General features: G+C 41.9%; 3 protein-coding genes across 3 annotated transcripts; 1 reads left to right on the forward strand and 2 right to left on the reverse strand.

Moving 5' to 3' along the window:
• Window positions 1-2,842: 2,842 nt before the first annotated feature.
• Window positions 2,843-7,198, reverse strand: eif1axb (eukaryotic translation initiation factor 1A X-linked b). Its single transcript, XM_031879432.1, has 7 exons — window positions 7,044-7,198; window positions 6,141-6,224; window positions 4,995-5,098; window positions 4,805-4,855; window positions 4,057-4,138; window positions 3,665-3,756; window positions 2,843-3,488 (listed from the first exon to the last, which is right to left on the reverse strand). The coding sequence occupies exons 1-7, from the start codon at window positions 7,057-7,059 to the stop codon at window positions 3,483-3,485; spliced, it is 435 nt and encodes a 144-aa protein (XP_031735292.1). The 5' UTR covers window positions 7,060-7,198; the 3' UTR covers window positions 2,843-3,482.
• A 629-nt stretch (window positions 7,199-7,827) lies between these two features.
• LOC116401159 (zinc finger protein 350-like) lies at window positions 7,828-15,935 on the forward strand. The gene is made up of 4 exons (XM_031879430.1): window positions 7,828-8,107; window positions 8,854-12,207; window positions 15,645-15,799; window positions 15,911-15,935. The coding sequence occupies exons 1-2, from the start codon at window positions 8,081-8,083 to the stop codon at window positions 9,943-9,945; spliced, it is 1,119 nt and encodes a 372-aa protein (XP_031735290.1). The 5' UTR covers window positions 7,828-8,080; the 3' UTR covers window positions 9,946-12,207; window positions 15,645-15,799; window positions 15,911-15,935.
• On the reverse strand, window positions 12,730-18,516 carry LOC116401160 (ribosomal protein S6 kinase alpha-3-like). Its single transcript, XM_031879431.1, has 8 exons — window positions 18,131-18,516; window positions 17,965-18,054; window positions 17,432-17,590; window positions 16,652-16,813; window positions 16,470-16,546; window positions 16,214-16,331; window positions 15,636-15,776; window positions 12,730-15,525 (listed from the first exon to the last, which is right to left on the reverse strand). The coding sequence occupies exons 1-8, from the start codon at window positions 18,146-18,148 to the stop codon at window positions 15,403-15,405; spliced, it is 888 nt and encodes a 295-aa protein (XP_031735291.1). The 5' UTR covers window positions 18,149-18,516; the 3' UTR covers window positions 12,730-15,402.
• Between the last annotated feature and the right edge of the window lie 26 nt (window positions 18,517-18,542).

Raw genomic sequence — 18,542 nt, forward strand, 5'->3', positions numbered from 1 at the left:
CCTCTGAGATGTAGTACAGTATAAAGTACAACATGTACCTCTGAGATTTAGAGGAAAGATGTACACGATGGAAATACTCAAGTAAAGTACCTCAAATGTTTTCTGAAGTACTTCAGTTAATGTACTTTGTAATGACAGAGTAATTAGAGGGCGGAGCCAGCTGTGACTCACCTTGATGATGAAGACAGTGGCAGCACATTTAAAGTGTAACATAATGAGGTGTTTTACCTGGAGGGCTGCTGTGATTGGTTGGTGACCGAGCAGGAGACGCACTCCTACTGGTCATCAGCGGTGCAGGGGGAGGGGCCAGCGCTGTGTATTTTTGGGGAGAAAACAGTCAGACATGATTAATGTATTTATACTTCTTAAAGCAGCCATGAACACATCTGTGCACACACACACACACATATATTAGATATGCAAAAGAGCATCTAAAAGAACATTTAGTCATATGATGTTGGATATTAAAAAATAACGCCGTATGCTGTACAAGACCAAGACTGTATATTGCAAAATGTACTCACCAGACCATTATATTTATTTATATATAATTCAGAAAGGCTACTATAAACTGTATTGAATGCAGCAATGATGTATATACGATGTAAAGGCTTCATATGCACACAATGTGAATGACGTACTGCAGCAACAATGACAGATCAATGCAAATATTTATTTAAAAAAATAGGATGCTCGATGCTTTCCCATTTTAGAGGTGACATCATTATTTTAAATGCAAAGTACAAAGGATGACATAACGTTGCTTCATTTCAATCTATATTAGTTCAGTGTTATCAGGAAGTCATCTGGTTAAAACTAGGTGTGTACATCTGCAGTACAAGTACATTAAAACACCCATTTTGTGTACATTTAATGGTATATAAGCGAACAAAAGGTATCTCTTCCTCACCTGTCATCTCGGTGCAGCTAGGGGCCACTTCGGTCATTTCAGACGACGAGGATGATGCTCATCAGACGGACCTGACACGAGCCAGAGAGCCGTTAAGAAAGAAGAGCCGCACAGGAGAGCTCCGGTGCTCCGCAGTGACTCAGGGAAAAAAGGACGGAGGACAATATGATGCTAGGAGAGAGGAGAGAGGAGAGAGGAGACGGAGAGGGGAGGAGGGGGAGGAGGTGGAGGACCATATGCCTTCACAGCTAGCTTAAAAGATGATGTAGCTACGTTTTAAAAACAAGTATAACTGACAATCAATGGCGGAGAAGAAGAAGAAACAGTTGGGGTCTACTTTTTCCCTACCTAAAAAACATACCGTTTGACAGAAAAAAAATAGAACTATTATTATTGGGATGTGAATGTTTCTCTTGCCACCCCCCCAAAAAAAAACAATGAAAGATTTAAACATGGAGAATGCATTAAATTAATGTGGAATTATGTCGTCGCGGTCCCGTAAATGTTGTCTGCCTACAAACAAACCTGTGAACCGCTTCACACACAGTTGGCTTATTTGCATATTAATGCGCCAAAAAAATGTATGTACCACTCACGCCCGTTATGCGTCGCCTAGCAACCAGCTGCTCAAGTCTGTCTCTCTGTCTGTCTGTCTCTGTGTCTGTCTGTCTCTGTGTATGTCTGTCTCTGTGTGTCTCTGTCTGTCTGTCTGTCTCTGTGTGTCTCTGTCTGTCTGTCTGTCTCTGTGTGTCTCTCTGTCTGTCTCTGTGTGTCTCTCTGTCTGTCTCTCTGTCTCTGTCTGTCTCTGTGTGTCTGTCTGTCTGTCTCTGTCTGTCTCTCTGTCTCTGTCTGTCTCTGTGTGTCTGTCTGTCTGTCTCTGTGTGTCTGTCTGTCTGTCTCTGTCTGTCTCTCTGTCTGTCTACCTGTCTGTCTGTCTCTCTGTGTGTGTCTCTGTCTGTCTCTCTGTGTGTCTCTGTCTGTCTCTCTACCTGTCTGTCTGTCTCTCTCATGCCCAGTCACGTGCCTTGATTAGGCGCCGCCCCTTTGGATCGTGACGGAGCGCACGTGCCAGGCACATGCGAACCCCCCCAGCGACTGAGTTACGTCATATTTAAAAAACAAACCGAGGCTCAGGCTGCTGTTGACGTGCAATATGGGTCACACACACACACACACACACACACACACACACACACACACAGCCAAGTCAAATGGAAGCTCTAAAAATAACTAAGTATTTGTTATTATTAATGGAAACCATCAGGAAAAGGGTCAGTGCTGAAAAATCCCTTATGTTTATATAGATTATATAGATTAATACTTATCACTACTTTGTCTATTTGTGTCTGTAGATTTTCTCCTCAATTCACCAAATGTTACCATCAGATAATGAATCATTTGCATATTTAAACATAACATTACAGAGGTCTTGTAATACTAAAAAATCATTGTCTTAATGTCAGGAATGAACTGGTGAAGTTTCACATTGATATCTTTTATTTTTCAGAGGGCGTCTCCCTTAAATATAAAAATAAATAAATTTATTTAAAAATAAATATAAAAACAGTATTAATTAATACATAAGAAATTTATATGAAAATACATATATATCATATTTCATTCCATTATAGGAGAAGAGAAAGTGAAAAGCACACAGAAACAAACGGACCAGAGATTGGGGATGCAGAGCTTTGCTCAAGGGCACATCAGCTCATGTTTGTGTGTCTTCCCTCTGAAGACAGAAATAGCATCAGGACGGACATCAGGAGGGACATATTGTCCTCAGTCAACACGGACGCTGTCGGCCTCGAACTCTGGAGGTTGTGAGGTCGCTCCATCAGAAACATGACCCTCTTCAGCTCGATGTCGCCGCCTTCAGACCGGCGCAGGAAGCTGCGTGTAGCGCGCCTAAAAACCACCACGCCAGCTCAGTGGAGTTAAGATCTTTATTGGAAACCCAGCCTTCTTAAACATCATGGTACATTTGTTTTTTCTATTAGTTCAGAGTTACAGCGACGGGCCCCATGTGGTCTAGAGCGGTGGTTCCCAAACTGAGGTGCAGGGGCCCCATCAGGGAACATAAGGGGACCAGAGAGGTGAGGAGGAAACAAACAACTTTATACCTGGTATATGTGGTAAATGTGATGTGAAATTTGCCATTTTTGTTGTTAGAAGCAAAAAAAAAAAAAAAAAAAAAGTTTTAAAAAAAGGTGAAAATCTAGCAATACATGCAGACATTGCCCCTGAATATGATGCTGTGATCAGCCTACTGTTGATCCTCCAACACACCGTGGTTCTAAAGCAGCGTCTCACTTTGCAGTCATGTCAACAAGAAACTCAAAAGGTTCTGTGTCCTTTCTTTCCTCCTCTCTTGAACTCCTCAAAAAAAAAAACAACAAAGACGTCTACTGGTGGTTAGACTGGAATAGATTGAAACGTATTGACTGGACTGGACTGGCATAGGCTGATCTTAATAAAAAATAATCGTCATCGCTGCGGCCTATCGGCTCAAAATATTCCAACGGGAGCGTCTCTTAGTAAAATCACACGTTCATCCTCCAGGAGCGGGTCTTTAGATCTGGAACACAGAGAAAACAGGATTATTATATAACTTCTATTCTGCTTCAGTCCAGACAACGTTTAGTTTGTCAGAACTTCTTTTAAAAGACAAGTTCATCTCTTAAAGTAAGCTTCATAAAAGTACTATAATAGACACCCAAGAAGAGCTAATTATGAAATAAAAAAGGCGCTTACATCATCAATGTCTTCATCATCGTCGCCAATGTCATCAAACTGGATGTCTTCATCGTCTCCGGGCCCGAAGGTGTCCGTCTCGTTGATTTTGGCTGCGAGAAGGAAGACGGAGGAGGCGATTGTCAGAAAAGGAAATACTATATACATACTATATACTACATAATGTTTCCACTACACAGTGAGGCTCTCTGCCGTTTAAAAGTCAGATACTTCACAGGTTTCACTTTCCTTTACGCATAAATTAAGGAAGTAAACAATAGCAGTCTGGTGATCAAGCTTCAGACACACTTTACCTCGGTTTCCTCTATAAATATAAGCACTATGAATATAAGCACTATGAATATAAGCACTATGAATATAAGCACTATAAACACTGCGTTGGTTTGACTCACCGTGCTCGGGCAGCTCTCCGTACGCTTTCAAACTGCGAGCCTCGTCTGCGTTGTACTTGAGGATGACGTCGGCTTTGTTGTCCTGAAACACAAGTCGAGGAGTTTTAGTGTTCGGCTTAAACTTGTTGCTGTTTTAGTGATAAAAATGAGCAAATAAATGAGATTTAAATGACGTAGAACTGTCAACAAGTTGGGTCAGCTGAAGATGAGTGTACCAACACCATGTTACACAGGTGAAAGACTGGGGTAAAATAATATTTAAATGTACAGGGATTATTAAAATGATAATCCTCAATATATTTTAGTCTTGGGCTTTTATTGTGAAAGGTAACAGAAGGAGTAAAGCTGTATGTGTTGCTGTTAAAGAGCGTCTTTTCCTAAATGACTAAATAACAGAAAGTACTTTGTGGCTGTTTGTGTTGTGATGCTCTGCTTACATTAAATATTTATATTTTTCATGTATTTCGCTCCTCTCGTCTGCGCAATGCATGATGGGACGTACTGCTCGGTTAGTGACCATCGGTTTGTACACTACTTTTCCCGCAATGCATTGTGGGATACTTTTGAGTCCGATGTACATTCAGAACAGCGCTACAAAACGGTGAACTCACTACACGGAGAGAAGCAAGTGATTTAGAACACAACGAGTCCAATAAATTCAAGACATTTGTTCTTATTTCTTTCATTTCAGAGCTCAGAAAGCCTAAAAAAGATGGCTGCTACAGAAACACGTCTGATCAACACACACCTGGTAATCTCTCAGCCCCACCAGGATGATGTCCGACGTGTTAATCCAAACCTACCGGGGGGACGACACAAAACAGAGTGTCATACAGCAACACACTGCACTTTGTGACACACACATACAATTGAGAACACGCCGACTCAGCATTACGTCGGGAGGTTTTCCTGTCGGAGGACGGTCGGGATGTTTCTACCTTTTTCCGGAGTTTTCCTCTAATGTGGCAAAGCCGCTTGGTTCCGTCGAAGCACATGGCCTCCAGACGTCCGTTACCCAGCATCTTAATCACCTGAGCGTATTCTGAAAGAGGAGAGAGGAGACGAGGGTTAATCCCAGGAGAGAGGAGACGTTCACATCACACTGTTGTTTCTGTTTCACCGAGACATCACGAGGAGGTCCTTACAGATAAAAAAAGAAGCCAAATATATGAAATAAAATACATATATAAATAGTTAATAACAAGGTTGTCCTGGTGTGTTTAATAGAGTCCTGCCTCAGTTGAAATAAAACACATTAATGTCTTAAATTATTACAGTTTTATGAAATATATTATACGCTTTAGTGGCATTGAATATAACTTAAAACATTATTAGTGTTATTGGGGCAACGCTCGAGTGTCTGACAACTTATAAACCTTTTCTGTGACTGATTTAATAGAAAAGTGCAGGATGAAGGTTCTACTGTTGTATTTGTACAACTCAACAAAGGTATTAGTACAACAGTGAAGGAAGAGAAGGAGAGATTTTTGCATGAAACAAGCAAAAAGAGTACGCTTTAAATAAAAATACATATTTAGTCACATGACCAGCTGGACATCTTTAGGCTTTTTGGGTGTTTGTTGTTTTTATTATCTGCTCTGGCTTTTCAAATTTTTTGTACACAGACATGGTAGTAATAATAACAGCCCAAATATATGTAAAATTGCATATTTCTTATTAGAATATCTCCCACAAAGCCAGAGAAACATGCTCATGTCATCAGCTCACCGAACAAACTGCATTGACTAAATTAATTACACATATTGTGAGATTTTATTATTCATCTCATTTGCTACAACCTGCTGAATTTACCTCTATCAACTATTAGCCAAATCATTGTTTTATTCAACTATTGACTGATTGAGTGTTAAAACTTTATGTACTCGTGAAGATGCATCTGCCTTTCACAGATTTCTCGTGTAAATTACTGATCAGAATGATTTGATCAGCTAACAGGCATACCAAAGAGTTACTTCAGTTACTCGCTCCAGAGAACACATGGATCTTTAGTGAACCGTCTTTGGTTAAACTTTTCTCTTCTGACCCCCAGACCACCTGAAACCAGAACCTGAACCAGAACTCACCCTGTCCGTCCTCTTTGAACACCAGCTCTCTCTTCTCAGACTCATTCTCGTTCTTTCCACGTCGCCGATTCTTTCCTCCCTTTCCTGTAAACACAGACAGGAACTCATCAATTAATGTCTATTCATTCAGAGTTAACGGCGTTCATCAGTCAGCTCAGAGTTCCAGTTAAGTTTACTTCTTGCTGTGACAGTTTTTACACACTTCCTCCACAGATAAACAGTAAATACTCATCAACACAACATTCAATTAAATTCCAACGAGCAATGGTTAAATGTAAACAAGGATATTTACTCAAGTACTGTAATTAACTACACATTTATATATCTATCTATATAAATACTATCAACAACAGGAGCTAACGTGTAAGTTACCTGCTAGTTTGCTAATCTAAGTGACATTTATAGAGACGTTACGTCCAAATTAGATCTTTAAAATGATTGTAATAACCTGGCTACTTTATGTTATCAGAGATTAATTTAGGAAAAATCTGAAGTCACGAGCCACATCCAGGGTCGGGTTTAAACAGCAACTAGCTTAGTTAGCTGGGTCAGCTAGTAGCAACTAGCTAGTTAGCTGTGTCAGCTAGTGACGGCATTAAACTACCATGTATGTTAGCTAGCTGCTAGCCTAGCAGGCGCAAAGTGTTTAAAAACATTAACTAGCCGAAACGAACTTTATTATTATCTCAGCCGAATTCATACTTAGTGAAGAGGCTACACGTAGGCACAGCTGACGGGTGAGTAAAATACGTTTAATTTGTGTTAATAAAGGATAAATTAAAAAATCCGAGATGCTAACTAGCGTTAGCTTGTCGGTGTCACGTTTCACTGCGTGTGTCTGAGCGGCGGACTCGACAGACAATTAAACAACACTGAAAACACACGTGCTCCTCCGTCTCTTACCTTTATTCTTGGGCATATTCTTTCACGCCTCGGTCACGTTAATCCCGCTCGGTAGAAACGACTCACGGTTAAACAATAACTGTACAACAGTCAGATCTAAACTGACTGAACGGCACGAGAAACTAGCTGGTCACCGTTTGATACGCTCCGCCGGTTTGCGCATGCGCCTGCCAAGGCATTCTTCTTCTTCTGGTTTTACGGTGGTTGGCATCCATCTTATTGGTGCATTACCGCCACTTTCTGCTCCGGAGTGTGGATCAGACAATAGACTTACAATATTTACCCCCAAAAAAACACAGCAGGTCTGGAGTATAAAGAATAAAACCAATGTGGCTGAGGTGGCGACCTTCAATATACAGCAACTGGAACTTTTTTTTTTTTTGCTGGCAGAAAAAAAGTTGAAAAAAAATAATAATAATCATTTGTTTCCGCCAGCAAAACAAAATTAAATCTTTTTTTTTTTTTGGCTGGTGGAAATGGGCTTCTAGAATTTATTTTATTTTATTTTATTTTATTTTATTTTATTTTATTTTATTTTATTTTATTTTATTTTATTTTATTTTATTTTATTTTATTTTATTTATTTTATACTATAAGTAAAAGACATCGTGATCAACACTCCACACCAGTTGGTAGCGGTAATATACCAATTCATTGTTTGCCAACCGCCAATAAACCTCAAAGAAGAAGAAGAAGTAGTTCGCAGAGTGAGTGCAGCGCTGTACTCCTCCGCGCCACCAGGGGGCGGAAGTGGCTCCGGTTCATTGTTTGTGTGTTTATTTCCCCCAGAAAGAAAACAGACATTTTGGGGTTAGCTGAGGCACTGATCGAGACCTCCTCCTGCTAAACTATCCTCTCCTTCACAACATTTACACGTGCGTTTCAACTCTCTGTCGTTACCGATAAATAATTATAAAGTTAAAGAATATAGTTATTTACGGTGGGAAACTCGTGGTCACACGTTAGCCACCTGGTTGCTAAGTGCTAAGCTAGCTGCAGTGTTTGTAGCTCACCAGCTTCACCGAGGTTTGGCTGTGATGGCTGACTTCAGCAGCTGGGTCACGGTGAGTTTGTTTATGTATTTAAAACATGGAGATAAGTGTTGTCTTCTTCTCTCTGGACTAAAACATAAAGTTATATGTTAACGTCTTGTTGTAACACAGTAGTAGAGCTGAGAGGTAACTAAGTGTGTACTTAAGTACACATTTGAGGTACTTGTACTTTTCATGCTACTTTCTGCTCTACATCTCAGAGGGGAATGTTGTACTTTTTACTTCACTAAATATATCTGAAAGCTTTAGTTGTATATAATGGTTATATTATATATCGTTATCATTAATAACTCTCCTATTATTACTACTCTTCTTCCTCCTCGTATGTATATATATATATATATTATTGATAAACATAAATCAACTCATGAATTATGATTTAATATTATAATTAAACTACCCAGCAGTATATGAAGTAATTAAAATCAGCTCCACTGTTACCAGCTGCTACATTAAAATGCACATTCATGCGTCAATAATTATAATACATTATTCTGAATAATGAGTACTATAATCTTTAGTACTTCAACTATGTTTTGATGCTGATACTTTTGTACTTTTTATCAAGTAAACATTTTAATTGTAGTATTTCTACACTGATATATGCATATCTGAGTACTGTATCATAATGTTTTTAATGATATTAATCAGAATTTCCCTTTTTAAGCAAAGACATTTGAAACAGACAAACATCACAACAATACAAAAAACATAAAATAGTACCAACAAACATTAAACTCTGTTCTTCTCGCGTTCAGCCGTTGGCTGACGGCCCGGCGGTCCGAGTCGTGTCTGCAGGGAAAGCGTCGTCGTCCTCCATCAGGCCGGGAAACGGAAGCTGGGGCGCCGCCGGCGGGATGGACCAGATAACCGTGGTGAGGATAGACGACACGCACATCGCCGAGGAGCGGTCGGTGAAAGCTACGGCGGCAGCATGCTACGAGGTGGAGTACTCGATGCCCACCGAGGAGGAGGAGGCGGAAGAAGAGGAGGACGGCGTTTACGTCATCGAGTATTCAAATCCCGAAGAAGAGGGCGAGAGCTACCAGTTCATGATGTCCGTGGACCGGTCGCTCCCGGCGCTCAAACATCCCGCGGTGAGCGAGAATGCAACGGCTCCTCCTCTTCCTCCTTCTCCTCTTGCCAAACTGTCCCAGAGGCCGAGGCAGAAGAGGAAGCCGACGGCTGAGGAGGAGGCGAGGAGGAGGAAGCAGCAGCAGCAGTTCGTGAGCAACAAGTGTGTGCTGGAGCTCGGCGAGGACTACCGGGACGCCATGGACATGAGCTCGGACAGAGAGCAGCTGGTGTGCACGCTATGCCCGCCGCCTGGCCGCTCCTTCAAGAGGGCCTCCGGTCTGGCCGTCCACCTGAAACACATGCACCTCCTGGAGGGGAACAAGAAGTTCTTCTGCACGACCTGCAAGCAGCCAGTCCGCACGCAGATCGAGCTGGACGCCCACACCAAGAGGCACGCCAACCAGAGCGCCGTGTTCTCCTGCCTCCTCTGCCCGGAGACGGCGGGGTACAGAGGGTCCCGGCAGGGTCTGAGGAGACACCTGGAGCAGGAACACCCGGGCGTCGTCCCGCGCTGCCACGTCTGCAACAAGGGCTTCACCTCGCTGGTGTCCTACCTGGCCGACCAGTTCCGGCACGTCGGCGTGTCGCCCTACTTCTGCGCCCGTTGTCAGATCTACGAGATGACGGAGAGGGGGCTGAACGTGCACATCAGGAACCACGACAAGAAGAAGAAGGAGCTGCAGCAGCAGGAGTCATCGACTGGGAACCTCCCGCTGACGTTTGGAGGAGGAGCCAACGCCGACAACTCGGCCACAGACGACTCCGACTTCTGACACGCTTTGTTTTTAGGATGGACGCAGCGAGCCTCCTCTTTGTCACACCCGTCTGACATTTATGCATCTTCGGCTGCTCTGAACTGAACTTCTCATTTCTAGATTGGCCTCAAGTCGTTTGTAACTTGTACAGTTTGATGGATTCTTCTGTTCACGGTGTTCTCGGATACTTCTTTTCACAACCCGGTCTTTAAAGGAAGAGTTCGATATTTCAGATCTCCGTTTATGAGTCACATAATAAGATCAACACCACTCTCAGATACTTACTTATGTTGATGTATTACCAGAAAATAGTAAAAACTTTGTCTTAAAATGTTTTGTTTTTACGAGCAGCAGGTGAGAAGATATTCAGTTTATAACAAACCGCTAAATTAAAGCTGAATCCAGATGTTTGGGATGTTTTGGTTGAAATGCTCGAATGTAAAATAAGACCCAGGTTGTAAAAGAAGTGGGTGTTAACACTGTATTTGTTCTTCTTCGTTGGTGTCTGAGTCGATGCATGCGTGTGTAAATATTTACTCAGCTGAGGGAGTAACTCATCCTGCTGCTTCTCCAAACACTTTATTCTGACTTCCTGTCCACGGCCGTCCTCACTCAACACGTTTCATGTAATATGAATATTATTAAGGATCATCAGCCTCCATTAAGTGGTTAAATGTGGAGGGGGGGGAACAAAAATGGACGCCAAAGTCGCCCTTTTTAAAGTTTGAATGAGTTTTATTTTTAACGTTTTAAAGCATCAATCAGTGAACATGTAACGATGTGGTGCGTTCAGGGGCTCCTGGGAAACTCTGATGTCTGGGTTTTTATTTTCAAAGCAACAGAACTCATAACTTTGATGCTTCCTGCAGTCAGACTTTAGACGTTTGATGCTTTTTATAAACCATATGTTGTAATTAGTCCTCGATTCTCACTGCAGCGACACAAAGACGACTTCAAATAAGAGCTAATCATTGTGAGGATTTAAATGATTAAAAAAAGAACGTTTATGATTTGCAGTAAACTGGATAGAGAATAAAACACGTGATGATCAGGTGATTGTATCTTTCTTTTTGCACGTAAACATTTTCTCTTAAATTGTCGTCTTTTCCTTCTGGAGGTTGTTGAAACTGTTCCGGAGCTTTCGATCGGATCACATGGTCTTCAGTTCACTCAACGACAGCTGGACAAACTCCGCCCACTGAAGAAGATCATGTGACGTGATCGAAAGCTCCAGAACATCAACAGACAATAAACTTTAGTGAGATTATTTTGTCAAATCCTAAAATCTAAATCTGATGTAAAAAGTTTACTCAGAAAATATTTAGAAGTTTGATTAAATAATTTAAATCTACATTTAAATATATTTTCAAATGTTTGAAAGATAATTTAAGTTTATGAAGTAAAAATACCAAAAGTTTGAAGATACCACTTTAGATTGAAAGTGATTTTAAAATGAATTAAAAAATACAAATTTAATTATTAAATAACGATGAAAATAAACATTTTGTCCGGTGACGTCGGTGAGAACTTGTGACTCAATTTCTTACAATTTCAGTGATTTTTCTTTCTCAGATTGTTTCATTTGAAGGATTTTTTAAAGGTGAATGTTTCCAGTATTTCCCCCCAAAAAAACGAATTATTTTATTTTTACAGTTTTGTGTAACAGAAATATAAATGTTTCTTCTCCCCGACATCATCTTCTGACCCTCAGATTTACATTTGGACCCCATTCGGGGCCTCAACCCACAGATTTGGCACCATTGAGGTCTCGTGTTTAAAAACACTAAAATAAACTACGTTTGGTGCCGAAACACGAGATGAAAATATTATGAAATCTTTGTAACGTATTTTGTTCTTTGTTGTAGAGATTTAATTTCTTTGTGTGTTTTTAATATTCTGACATCATTAAAGAGGGAAATACCACAGATTTATGTTTGTGTTGTTTTACTCACCAGTATTCAGGTTTAATACTGAATATATATATTTATATATTCATACTGAGGTCTTCTGGACTGTTTGATAAAGAAACATTAAAGAAAGTTTACATTTTAATCTAAAAACGGCTCATTTTTGTTGTTTCTATGATGCTGAAATATCTCTTCCCTCATCAGTCTACAGTCAAAAACCTAAAATATCAAATTCATAAAGTATTCAGATCTTTAACTCCGGCAGAGATTAAAGTATCGAGTCTTCTCGGTTGTTGCACACCTGGATCTGGAGGGTCTCTGGTCTCAGGTCTCTGGTCTCTCACTGAGGAGACGTCTGGACACCAAAGACGAGGTACATGTACTTTACTTGAGTATTTAAAGTTTCTGATACTTTATACTACATATTGTACTTTTTACTGCACTACTTTTTTAAAAATATATATTTATTTGAAATATTTAGTTTAAGGTTACTTTGCAGATTCAGATTATTAAAACTAAATACGTATATTCAACTAATCAATGAAGTATTAATATAGATAAAACCACCCAGCAGTATTTAAATACATTTAAAATCACCAGTTGTGATATTAAATTATTAACAATGCATCAATCATAATTCAGCATACTTTTACTTTTGGCACTTTAAGTATATTTTGAAGCTAATACTTTCTACTTTCACTAAAGAAAAGAGTATTTCTACACCGCGGCTACTTTTACTTCAGTAAAATATCAGAGTACTTCTGTCTTTATTAAACACAACTTTATATTCTTTTGAGGTGAAGCTTTGTGCGAGAAAACGACAATAAAAACTTAATTTAAATAAATCTTTTCGTGACCTTTTATAAAGTGTTGAATGAGAGTCGAGATGACGTCATCAGCTGATTATCGTTTTATTGTTTTTAATAGAAAGTCCAACTCTCACTGCAGGTACAAAAACAGAGAGCTGGTGTAGCAGCAGGCTGAACGCTGACAGGGTCAGAGAAGAGAAGAAGAAGAAGAAGAAGAAAGCTATTCCCCAGTTCATAATTACAGAAAAACAAAAATCCTTTTACATTCCTTTATCCCAGAGCTGTACATCGACAGACGAGGAGAACATTGATAGATATATTTCATATTATATAAAAACAAATAAAATCTCAGAGCAGTGAAACTCGTTTCCCTTTTGGTTGACGGACGTTCAGACGACAGGAGGACGTTGGTAATAATCACAGGTTTTAGTTTCTCTGATTGTCTTCAGCTCAGGATGAACCAGGAGAGAGGAGCCGAAACACACAAAGCTTCATTTAAACAACACGGACGTTGTGGAATTAAAGGGCCAGTTCACCCAAAACTAAGCTTCACTACGCAGGTATTTCATTGGCTTCAGTTGTTGGGAACATTTAGAATAATAATTAAGGAGGAGTTTTATTAGTTGAATGAAAGACGCCGTTGCATTATGGGGGATGTAGTATCTAAAGGTCAGAATGCCTCCGCCGACTTTAACCCAAACTCGCATGAATGAATCAGAGGAGTTTCCTGTTAAGAGGACACATGTTGGTGAACTGACCCTTTAATTCTTGAGTAACACTCAACAGCAGTGTTGAAGCCTGACTACAGCCGTGGTGTTTGTTAAATGTGTGTTTTCTCTGCTACACTTTGAGTTTAAAGGGTTTTGCTCACAGAGGATCAGGAAGAGTTTGACTCCAAAACGCCAAATGAAACGAGTCGTTTGTGACAAAGAGAGGAAACGGATCGACGTGTTTGAAGCGTAACTCTTCTGCACGTCTGACGAACGCCTCCTCGTGTGCTGCTCACCTTCCTCACACCTGTGTGCTGCTCACCTTCCTCACACCTGTGTGCTGCTCACCTTCCTCACACCTGTGTGCTCATCTTTTATCCTATGTACACCTCTCTCCTCCTGGATACACACACACTCGCACACACACACACACACACACACACACACACACACATATACATTTATATATATATATATATATATATATATAAAAATGCATTGTCTTGATTCATAGAAACCTGAGTTGCTCGTACATGAATATATATATTTACAGTTCAGCTGCATTCAGAGACGGTTTGTTTGTGGAAGCAGAGAAGCTCAGCGGGGAACATGACGGGATCCCTTAAAGAGACGTTTCCTCGTGTGCTCGTTGTGCAAAATGTCTCCGTCTCCTCGAGTTAAAGCCGCTTTCATAGACGTTTCATTTACACTTACTGACGCGTATTAAAGCTGCACAAGGCTCATAAAACACTACTTATTGTTTCATCGTCTTTAGATCCTCAGAGGTGGAACGGAGCCAAGTACACTTTGACGTACTCGTACTTTACTCGAGTAGTTCTACTTCTTTATACCACATTTTACTGCATTTATCAGAAAGCTTTAGATGCTTCAGACAATTCATAGAAAATATAAAAAGTGAATTATGATGTATTATTATATACTTAAATAATATGCATTTATAATCAGGTACATTCTGCATAATGAGTACTTATTATTATTTAGTGTACTCATTCATTTTACTGCTACTTTTACTTTGTAGTAAAAGAGTACTTTGTCCACCTCTATGTTTTTTCTTGCATAAATGTACTTCAGTACGCGTACAGTACTGCGAGCGTCAGATTAGAAAGTAAAATAAGCGGAACAAAGATTTCTACGCCGTGTGCAGCTTTAAAAGTAAAAGAAAAAACAGAATAAATCAGAATCGGTTGAGCTTTTGTTCATATTTGAGCTCAGGTTCCTGAAACGTTTCGACGAGTCAACGGGCGAGAAACGAATAAGTGAATTAGTTTCACTTCAGGTAAAAGTATCCAAAGACCACGAGGAAGAAGCGGTGCAGCCGAAGGTTGCTGAAAGAAACGTCTTCTTCTCATTAAATCCCAATAAGAGTTTCAGTCTTTGCTCCGTTTATTCATCTCTGTGACAGACTTCTAAGACTTAAGAGACGAAACATTCAGATTTTTGTTCTTTGTGTTTTTTGCACCTGAATAGTTACACCTGGATTACAGGAAGTCTGCACAAAATGAATTTTCAAAACAAAACGAAGCTCCTGAGACTTTTTCTTTTATCCCAAAAACATAACAATGAGACTAAAAGCTTGTTATCAGCCTGACGTCTCTGCAGAGCAACATTTTGAGGGCTTCTCCGTAGAACCGTGATCTCAGAGGCTACTTGAGGTTTAAATACAGGGTGTACAGTATAATAAGAAGGGTCCTAGCTCTTTAAATGCATACAGTAGATTACCGTGTTCCTATGTTCTGAAGTGAATAAATACAGTACTTTTATTCTCCTGACGGCCGCTCGGTCTATGAGGTCTACGAGGCCGGCGCTGATTGTCCGAAGCGAAGACAGGAACAGGTTTAAGAGTACAGCGCAGGCTGTGGATCAGTGATGCTGGGAGAAATAACCGGCCAATCAGAAGCGTCCGTTGAGGTGCGGGGGGGCAGCGGGCAAGGGGGGCAATCTCTGCGTTCCTATTTGGCGTTAGCGGTTCCATCAGTAGTCTGTCCCAGAGAGAGGAGGAGGAGGAGGAGGAGGAGGAGGAGGAGGAGGTCACAGAGCGGTGGAGGTGATCTTCTTCAGACCCCTCCGCTGGGCCAGAGTGGAGCAGCCCACCGGCTCCAGGACCGGAGGGACGTTCCTGCTGAGGGCCGAGTAGGTGGCGGCCATCGCTCCCTGAGGGGACGAACACCACAGAGCTGAAACTACTGATCCAACAACGAGTCACTACTGACACAATAATGTGTGTGTGTGTGTGTGTGCGTGCGTGTGCGTGCGTGCGTCACCTTGACCAGGTGTGGGGCGTCCTGTCTGTTGAGGGTGTATTTGGGCAGCTGGTCTCGGTGCGTCACCCACGGGTGTCGGAGGACCTGACCCGCCGTCAGCCTCCGGTGGGGGTCCACGTGGAGCATCTTGGACACCAGGTCCTGAGTGGGGTCAGAGGTCACGCGTGAGCTCATTCAACAACAGAAATCTAAAATCTAAAAATATATGAAAGTTACACCTGTTTGATATTTGTTTACTTGTCTTTAGTCGATATCTAATTATGTCTCTCTTCCAGTTTTTTTACAGATTTGTGTATCATAAAGACCCCCCCCCCCCCCGGAAGTTCAACGAGGCAAAGACGACGAAGAGGAAGACCTCCGGTTTGTCTTCTTGCTTCTAGTAGTATACAAGTGTACAAAATAAAGTACAAGTGAAGTGCCTTTGATTTTACTTGAGTAAGATGAATGAGAAAACGTAGCAGGGTTCACTGCAACTGTCTCTTTATTTGTTTTTACACTTCGTTGTTGAACCACAGTGTGTGTGTGTGTGTGTCTGTCTGTGTGCGTGTGTGTGAGTGCGTGTGTGTGTGTGTTCACACCTTGGCCTCTGCAGAGACAGAGTTCCAGTATCCTCCAGTTAGAGAGAACTTCCCGCTGCCGATACGAGCCAAGATCTCCTCCGGCGTGTCCTCCGGTCCGTTAGCGAAGGGAGTGAACCTGAAGGTGACGGGAGAGATTATGACTTTATTATTATTGCTATTATTAACCTCAGTGCGACAGTCTCCAGCAGCAGCACCAGGTTCATTCACAGCATCTCCTGATAACTTATGTCTGATGTTCATAAACTGTGTTTACCCCGTCAGCATCGTGTAGAGCAAGACTCCCAGACTCCAGATGTCACAGGCGGCGTCGTAGCCCTGCTTCTTCAGCACCTGACGCAAACACAGAGAAACGATCACGAGAACAAACTAAACATCTGTCCTCACACGGCTGTGATGAGAACGATAACAGAGCTGAGACACAGAGGTCATTCGTACCTCGGGCGCCACAAAGTTGGCGGTGTAACACGGCGTCATGAGCAGACCGTTCTCCGCTCTCAGCTGTTTGGCGAAACCAAAGTCGCAGATCCGGATGGACTCGGCGTTCCCGCTTTCGTCCACGTAGAGGATGTTACTGGGCTTCAGGTCTCTGTGCACCACCTGCAAGACAGGAAGCAGCTTCAACTTCAGAGACCTCAACATTCCTGCTGGTCAGAGCTGGACTGTGTCCAGACAGACGTCTCGGAGGACGACTGTCTGTGTCTGAAGTGATGCTTTTATTTTGTAGAAAGTGTCTTCACCAACAGATGTTATTTAGTTTAGGACGTGGAGAACAAAACGCTGTTCAAGTGAAAGAGACAAAGATCTTCTGAGCAACAACTAGATGAGAAGAGAAGGAATCAGCATTCAGGAAGCTGAGATTCAAACAGGAACAGCTTCCTGTTTCAATGGCAAGAGTTTCACAATAAAAGCAGCCTAGAACAAGCTGGAACTAACAGGCAACACAACAGAAACAGAAGGTTAGTGTCGAGTTATCTCTACTGGAATATCAGCTGAACTAATCACAGTTCAAACCTCTTCAATCAGAGACCTCTTCATTCTAACAAAACTATTTCCAATATAAATAATAAGTCTGGTGTCTGAATTATACTGTTTTTATCTCCGTTACAATCAGATGTAATTCCACCAATGAGTGCATTAAAGTAATAAAGGATTGTCCTGCGTCTCTCTGTCTTTACGCATCGCCTCATCGTGAACCACTACAGATGGAGATCTCACCCCCTGTACGTGCAGGTACTCCACCGTCTTGGTGATGGTGTAGAGGACGGCGCTGGCTTCTCGCTCCGAGAAGAACTTCTGTCGCAGGATTTTGTCGAGCAGCTCGCCTCCTTTCATCAGCTCCGTCACCAGGAACACCGAGCGGCCGTCGTCGTACACCTACGGGACGGACGAGCAGGTTTTACTCAAACGGTCGACAAAAAAAAAGGTGTGACAGCAGTAAAGAGGATTAAACTTTGTACATAAAACATATTTCTGTCTTTATCATCTTTAGACAAAGAGCTGAATCATCTCTGTAGCAGCCAACAGCATCTTTATTTGAAAGAAGAAAAGCATGAATTGAGTTATAATCGTCTAGCTGAGGGCATTCCCACTCCAGTAATTAAGAGCGAGTCACTGAAACATTCACGTCTTTATTTATCCTCCAGCTACACGGACGAACACACGCTGACCTCGACTGAGTCACGCAGCAGATAGCACATTGGATTTTCAGAATAAGATGCTCAGAGAGAGTTCAGCTTGATGTGACTCACGTCCTTCAGGGTGATGATGTTGGGATGTTGTCCGTATCTCAGCAGGATCTCCACCTCCTCCGTCGGGTCTTTCTTGGACTTGTTGATGATCTGTGGACAACAGTTTGACGTTACACCGGGGTAATGAAGCCTCGGGGACTCTGCGTGGACGTGGTGCTTGTCTTACCTTGACCGCGTACTCCATGCCGGTCCCTTTGTGTATGCCGCGCTTACAGATGGAGTACGAGCCGACGCCGATGTCCTCTTTGATCTCGTAGGCCTCCGAGAACTGAGACGTGCTCCTGTGGAGCTGCTACATGCGGAGACACAAACGTCGAAGCAGACGTTACTAAGAATACTCATTGATTCAGGGGATTGAAACTTCAGACACCATCGCTCAGTTGACCGACCGAAGACCGATCGATCTCTCTGATCCACTGACATCTGGAGGCTTTTATCAGCCTCAGATCTCCTAATGCTTCTCCACTGAGTCCTCCCTCGTCCTGGAAGCCTTTTATCCGGGAGACAAGCTCCGGTTCTAAAGGGGGGGAAGCCTTAAAGCTGCATTCTCTCTAGTGTCCACCAGGGGGCGACTCCTC

Source organism: Anarrhichthys ocellatus, unplaced genomic scaffold (genome assembly GCF_004355925.1).
Source record: "Anarrhichthys ocellatus isolate YVR2014 unplaced genomic scaffold, GSC_Weel_1.0 scaffold261, whole genome shotgun sequence".
In the NCBI taxonomy this organism is placed as follows: Eukaryota; Metazoa; Chordata; class Actinopteri; order Perciformes; family Anarhichadidae; genus Anarrhichthys; species Anarrhichthys ocellatus.

Bases quoted from the DNA above. Each gene is read 5' to 3' on its own strand.
- eif1axb (XM_031879432.1), bottom strand. The intron at 4,856-4,994 runs GTAGAAACATCC...TCCCCCCGGTAG, and splicing joins GAGGAAAACTCCGGAAAAAG to GTTTGGATTAACACGTCGGA. The intron at 3,757-4,056 runs GTGAGTCAAACC...TCCTTCTCGCAG, and splicing joins CGGAGAGCTGCCCGAGCACG to CCAAAATCAACGAGACGGAC.
- LOC116401159 (XM_031879430.1), top strand. From the start codon at position 8,081: ATGGCTGACTTCAGCAGCTGGGTCACG. The intron at 8,108-8,853 runs GTGAGTTTGTTT...TCTCGCGTTCAG, and splicing joins ACTTCAGCAGCTGGGTCACG to CCGTTGGCTGACGGCCCGGC.
- LOC116401160 (XM_031879431.1), bottom strand. The intron at 16,814-17,431 runs GTGAGATCTCCA...CCTGTCTTGCAG, and splicing joins AGTACCTGCACGTACAGGGG to GTGGTGCACAGAGACCTGAA. The intron at 15,526-15,635 runs GTGACGCACGCA...TCGTCCCCTCAG, and splicing joins ACGCCCCACACCTGGTCAAG to GGAGCGATGGCCGCCACCTA.